The sequence below is a fragment of the Ipomoea nil genome, unplaced genomic scaffold, assembly GCF_001879475.1.
Source record: "Ipomoea nil cultivar Tokyo-kokei standard unplaced genomic scaffold, Asagao_1.1 scaffold3199, whole genome shotgun sequence".
In the NCBI taxonomy this organism is placed as follows: domain Eukaryota; kingdom Viridiplantae; phylum Streptophyta; class Magnoliopsida; order Solanales; family Convolvulaceae; genus Ipomoea; species Ipomoea nil.
The window spans coordinates 1,818,634-1,825,439 of record NW_017619627.1 but is presented as its reverse complement, the minus strand read 5'-3'; the positions used below and the strand labels follow the sequence as shown (position 1 = coordinate 1,825,439).

General features: G+C 39.6%; 2 protein-coding genes across 2 annotated transcripts; one reads left to right on the top strand and one right to left on the bottom strand.

Annotated features, from left to right (window-relative positions):
• Positions 1-657: 657 nt before the first annotated feature.
• Positions 658-3,393, top strand: LOC109168390. Its single transcript, XM_019317400.1, has 2 exons — positions 658-1,706; positions 2,452-3,393. Exons 1-2 carry the CDS (start codon positions 735-737, stop codon positions 3,220-3,222), a joined length of 1,743 nt encoding a protein of 580 aa, XP_019172945.1. The 5' UTR covers positions 658-734; the 3' UTR covers positions 3,223-3,393.
• Positions 3,394-3,980: 587 nt separating this feature from the next.
• LOC109168391 (transcription factor bHLH93-like) lies at positions 3,981-5,730 on the bottom strand. Its single transcript, XM_019317401.1, has 5 exons — positions 5,251-5,730; positions 5,094-5,220; positions 4,812-4,991; positions 4,489-4,656; positions 3,981-4,219 (listed from the first exon to the last, which is right to left on the bottom strand). Exons 1-5 carry the CDS (start codon positions 5,679-5,681, stop codon positions 4,133-4,135), a joined length of 993 nt encoding a protein of 330 aa, XP_019172946.1. The 5' UTR covers positions 5,682-5,730; the 3' UTR covers positions 3,981-4,132.
• Between the last annotated feature and the right edge of the window lie 1,076 nt (positions 5,731-6,806).

Here is a 6,806-nt window from a genome sequence, read left to right as displayed (position 1 = left end):
CATTGTGGATTTATAGTTATGAAATTATGGATGTGTAGTTATGCAATTCTGGATTTATAGTTATGAAGTTATGGATGTGTAATTATGCATGCAATTCTGAATGTATAGTTATGAAGTTATAATTTCACATTCTGAATGTATAGTTATGAAGTTATGGATGTGTAGTTATGTATGCAATTCTGAATGTATAGTTATGAAGTTATGGATGTGTAGTTATGCAATTCTGGATTTATAGTTATGAAGTTATGGATGTGTAGTTATGCAATTCTGGATGTATAGTTATGAAGTTATGGATGTGTAGTTATGCAATTCTGGATGTATAGTTATGAAGTTATGGATGTGTAGTTATGCAATTCTGGATGTATAGTTATGAAGTTATGGATGTGTAGTTATGCAATTCTAAAATATATCTTTTTTAAGTCGGACGTTAAAACGATGTCGTTTTTGCAACCGTGTGTTATCCTAAGATGGGCTTCATATTGTTAATTGGGTCAAATGTTTTCCGTATCCAACCATATATTTAAGTTTGGCTCAAATAAGTTATTGGGCCTATTGTGAACGGGCTTGGCACTTTAATGATTGGGCCCGTGATCTTGTATCTAGAAGTAAAATAAGTTTGTCGTTTCATTTTTTTTTTTTGAATTTACACATTTCCCTCTCCCTGCCTCCACAGCTCCACTGCCTCGTTCTCCGTGTTCTCAATCTGAGCACACAACCGCAACCTGTTTGCGAAAATGCGCCATAGAACTTCCGTCGAAGAAGACAAGCACGCGGTCTCTCTCAGAAGGTCTCCCCGATTTCTTCCCAAGAATCAACAGGATTTAGAACATCCGGTGACTCCAGAGATCGAACCGAGGGCAATTCGGGTCCCGAACGCCGACTCTACTCCTCTCAGCTCCAATCGCAAAATTTCTTTGAACAAAAAGCAGAGAGAAGCCTCGGGAAGGACAGCGGAAAAGTCTAATGGTTCGGTAATGTCCGGAGATTCGAGTACTGGTCCTCGAAGGTCTTCTAGATTGATTAGTCGATTTGAGTGTTCAAAAGAAGTTTCGAAGAAGGCGAAGGCAATGGAAATTACTAATGGCTCGGTAATTTCCTCAAATTCTTGCACTAGGTCTCGAAGATCTTCAATACTGGTTAGCCAAGTTGAGGATTTCACTCCTCTCAGGCGATCCAAGAGGATTGCAGAGAATGGTAGCTTTGGGAAAAGGATCGCCAAGGATTGGATTGAGGTAAGTTCTGTGGAAAAAGGATACAGGGATGTAGTTGTGGCCTGTCCCGCAATTAGGAATTCCAATAAGACTCCTAACCCGCCTGAGATAAAGTCCAAACCGCGTGTGAATTCATCAAATAAATCAGTGCTTAAGTCGGAGAAGAGGGCTACTCGGAGTTCTTGCCTGTCTCAGGCTGATGAAGGAAAAGCCAAACACGGTGGCCGAATTGGTAAGCCTTCTACAAGCAAGTTGGAAAAGATTGAAACTTTTCCCACTAAATCGCCATCAGAAGTTGCAATTGAGGGAGGAGAGAATCCTGAGGAGAGTATTGACTTGGGAGAGAAACAGAGAGGTGTGAAGAGGAAGAGAGCCCAGGAAGAGGATGGGCATGTTATTGCTAAAGGGTGGACCAAAGAACAAGAGTTGGCATTGCAGAAAGCTTATTTTGCTGCTAAGGCAACTCCTAAGTTCTGGAAGAAAGTTGCAAAGATGGTAATTTCCCAATACTTAATACCTTGTGAAAATCTTCTTTTTGTTTCCTTTTTTTTATGTTATTTTCCTGCTTTGAATGTATCTTCTGATCTCTGGGGCTAAGAAAGATCTAATGGGAGAATGCAGCAAAGTTAAACTACTTTTAGTTGCCTGTTTAATTGTTAAGACATGGTCATTATTTCTCTAATTGGCATGGTAATGTTAATCTAAGCCATGAAATGTCTGCTCAAACTCATTATGTGGATTAACATTTATAGTGCAAGTAAATATTCAAATGAACAGAAAAGATGCGGTATATGTCTACTGTATAAATTGCATGTAAATTTTCGGCTATTTGTAGCCTTGTAGGTGGAAGGAAATCGAGCAGGATGTCAACCTGTTTTGCAGTATTGACAATTTAGGCTTTGTTTGTCAAACAAAGGCTATGTATACCCACATGTAAGACTCCATAATACAGATAAAGCAACCACAAGGCATGATGGCCTTTCTGGTTTTTAGGTTAACGTTGCATCTCTCTCATATTATGATCATTGTGGAAGTTTACTATTTCTTAAGTAGAAAGTGTAAGCAAAGTTTTTGGAGAATCAAGATTTAGGGTATAGAAAGGTTGGAATGGATCAGAAAGGGGATGAACTATTACTAGCAAGTTGCAATTTCCCTTATGTGCAGCATGGCTTCTAGGGCATTAGCTTTTTTGTAGTGAAATTTTTGTTAATATTTGTTATACATTGGGTGAATGATGCAGGTGCCTGGAAAGTCAGCGCAGGAATGCTTTGACAGGATACATTTAGATCACTTAACCCCTCCTCAACCTCGCCCTCGCTCAAGGGCAAAGAAGGCAGGATTGTTGTTGTCTCCTCCCAGCGCAAGCAAATTGCTTCAGACTGCAGATGCAAATGCGAAAAAGTTGAGATGCAGCAAACTGAAGAGCCATTTTTCACAAAAAGCGGTGAGGGAGGTGAGGGAGATGATGGAAAAGCAGTACAACAACATAGACCGGGATAAGGAAGCAGACGTGTTCAGTGTTCTTGAGTCAAGAACAGATCAATCAAACGAAGCATTTCAAGAGGCTGCCAACGTAGTCACCCCTGAGGTCAAGTTAGATCGTGTCAGTTTCCTTGGAAGATGCTCGGAGAGATCTTCTTCAGGCCATAAAGTTCCACGGTCACAATTAAGTAACTTGCCAGGGGCAGCTCTCTTCAGTCCTCCAGTTCTAAAGCCGATCAAAAACAAAGCCTTGCACGACAGATACATTGATCAGCTGCATTGCAGGGAAGCTAGGAGAACCGCGGCATCTTTAAGAACAGCAACGCACAATCACAGAAATGGTAATCAAGATCAACAAGTGAACACAATTCAAGATGCAAAGAATGCTCTAATCTTTGATGCAAGAGATGCCATCCATAAATTCCAAAACTCGCAAACAAACCTGTCTAATATCCTTAACGACGGGGAAGATGATGATGATTGCGATTACAACAATGACAACGATAACGATGGTGTAGACGAAGACTGAGATTGAAAAGCCATCTAACTTTTGATTTCCATTTGCTGTTAACTCTTGTTGTAATAACCTAACTGAAAAATTAATTCATACTGTATGTACCGTGACCTCGTAGCTAGATCCTAGACGGAACCCAATTCCTGGATTGGAATATAAATCCGAACCCTGATCTCATTTCATTCATTTTGGTTGTTTCTACGTTATTACAAGGAAAATGACAAGAGAATCACGAGCATCAATAGGAACCAGAAATGTGAATGTTGGAGCAAACAGGAGTTTCGATTGCAGAGTGATGGTCGGTCCCTCTTATGCAGATAAACTCCATTGTTTCAGAAATGGCCCTTTTGGTCCCGTCAGTTCAGTTGGTTTTTAAATGGTAGATTGTGAACAATATACATGTTCTAAGTCCGAACAATCATAGTGTAAGAATTACACTCAATAGGTGAGTTCTTTATAGACACCAAACACTAGTCTTCCGACTTAATTGTTGTTAAATTACTGTGATTTATTCTTGCACTATTTTGTAGGGTCCGGATGTGGAGTCACTGACGAGAGAATTTTGTGTTTGTGGGCAAGAACCAAGAAATAGCCCTTTTGGTTTTGGAGCATCTTTACGCACGCCACGTGGGGTAGCCATTTGCTGCCCCAGTTTGGATGTCATCAAAACACCGTACAATTCTCTCTTTGCCCTATACCTCTAATCTCTCTCGCCAATGAAGAATCTAGCCTCCTTTTTAGATCCAAATTGTAATGAACTCAGCTATGAAAACATGAAATATTGTAGATGGCGACATTATGTTATTATATTATTATTATTATTAAAAGACTTGCAAAAATTGTTGTGAATAAGAGACATGTATGTCCGCTTAAAAAGTGGGAATACTACTAAATTTATTCCCCAGACAATAATATTATTCTATTCCTACAGACACCTTCCTCCATAGCCGGCTGTCTTGAATAGCGCTTGTTTTACGTCTTCCTGGCTCAGAACCGTTCTGTGATCCGTCGCCTAACACAACATAATATCAACATCAAATTCAATTCCTTATTTTTTACGTTATATTATGCAATACATGAAGATAGAAGATTTTTTGCTTCGGGAGAAAAAATCACGACCACTACTCGAGGGTGCGAGTAAACTCAGTTTTGTTAAAGGCCATAAAGACAAATCAGCCTAAATTGTTTATAGTTAATCCAAAAATACTAATAGATCAGAGTCGAACTTATAATCTTATAATTACTGACTAATGAGTTCCAAGGAGATGAAGATGATGATACCTCTGCGCATGTGGCTTGGAAGGAGAAGTCATTGAAGCAGCTGATAACGCATTGATGAATGTCAAGACCCAGAGCTTCTATTGTACTCACAGTTGACAACAACAAACCAGGTTTTGTTGCGCAGCATATCTCGATTCTAGTGTCCACGTTTCTCCTTTCTACATCAAACTGCAAAAATAAAATAAAAAAAATTGTACAGACTAGAATGATTGACTGTATTTTGTTGCTGGGTTTTTGTAAAGCAAGTTTGATTCTGAGATTTATGTTTTTAAAACAGGTTTCTTTCTCTCACTGTACTATTGAGTTAAAAGAATGTACCGTACCTTTGGAGGATTTCTTACAATTGCTTCATTAGACTTGAGTTCCCTGCTGGTGTTTGGTGCGAGGGATTTGATGTGGTTTTTGTCGTCTTCTTCCAAGGTATCTTCACGCAGTTGATGGATTTTCTCTAACAGCTCTTTCATGTAATCAATGGTGTCTCCAAGAATGGAGGTTCTATCCATCTGCCACAAATATTATTCAACCATTTCTTCCATCATCCATCACTACCATTTCCAACAACTATAGTTTTAACATTAATGTTAATTGAACAACGTAACGATTACCTTGCTAATCTTGGGAACGATTGATCTGAGCATGGAGAGGCGGTCGTTAAGGCGTTTCCTCCTCCGCCTTTCCGCCATTAGATTCTTGGAAGGCTGCCCTTCAACTTTCTTGGATTTACTCTTCTTTATTTCTCCGGCCATTAACCCCCCGCCGCCGCCGCCGCCGCCATTGTTACCCAGCTGCTCCATCTTCACTTGTGCACAACCGCAGCTTCTCATCAACCCACTAAACTCATCACTCTCCTGCAGATTATTAATCCCCCCGAAAACTCCTCCTCCGCCGCCGCCGCCGCCGTACTCCTCCTGCGGCGGCGGCGCAGCATTAGCGAAGCCGCAGCCATGCTGGATCTGAAGGTCTGGGCATGCAAAGGTGGTGGGTTCTTGGGGGAGAGTGAGGAGGTCGAGTAGCGAAGAAGAAGAAGAGGACACAAAATCTGGAGGATCCAAGGATTCATCGAAGCCATTGGACCAGGCGTTTGAGAAGAAGGTGTCTGGTGAAGTGAAGAGCGTTGTTGTGCTCCAATTCTCTCTTCTTGGAGCTCCAACCAACTCCTCTAAACTGTACAAACCAGGTGGGCTCAGCTCCATCTCTCTGTCGTCTCTCTCAAACGTCAAAAGATTCTCTTATAATGGGGCAGATTGAATCATGGCATGTATGTATGTATATATGTTCTTGCGTACGGTCTACACTTAAACCTAAATTATACATTTAAATAATCATTATTTTGTTGGGGTACGTAACAAATCAAATCTCTTAATCCACATCTGTCTTCTGGCCTCGCATGGTGTGAAAGTAAATTAATCTCTTATACCACCTTTTTCCACGTACATGTTTACAGAAAAAGATTGTATACTTTAACCAATGTACTCATATAATAAAAAATGAATGTTTTTTTTAAAGAGTGTAAATGTTTACATTAGTAAAATGAATGTATTGTAAACATTTACAATACATAGACATAAATATAGTAGAATATGTTTTTCTTACTGTTTCATAATCATAATAAGAACAAGAAACTGATTGACTAGGTGTGACTCAATAATAGCTCCAATTAGAGCCGTTAAAACAGGCTTTGCCCGTCGGGTTAATCCGTCTCACCCCTTACTTAGGAAGGGATGAATAATTTTGAAAATAGAGGCCTGTCAAAGTGCAAGCTTTTAAGCCCGTAGGCTTGTGCGCTATATATATATATATATATATATATATATATATATATATATTTATATATATATATATATATAGGGGTGATCACATGTGGTCATGTTGTTAGGTGTGGTCATATGGTCAATTATAGGCCATTAGATTAGATAGATCTAATGAATCATATTAATCAAGATTTTTTCAGTATTTTTGCGCACATTCTCCTACCCAGTGAACTGCAAGGGTAAACTCGTCATAAAATACGGGAATAAGGAAAATCACATTGTTGTGTGTTTTATTACACTATTGGTGCATTTTGTCAACACTGTTGGTGTATTCTGCAACCCGACCGTTATAAATGGCCACTGTAATTACCATAACATGGGAATACACCATTGATGTGTTTCACTGTGGTGTGTTTTATTACACTATTGGTGTATGTTGTCAACACTGTTGGTGTATTCTGGAACCCGCCCGCTATAAAATGGCCACTGTAATTACCATAACACCCCCACTTACCAAAACGCGCGAAAATTCTCAGAATTACCACTGCCGTTAGATTAAACTGATTC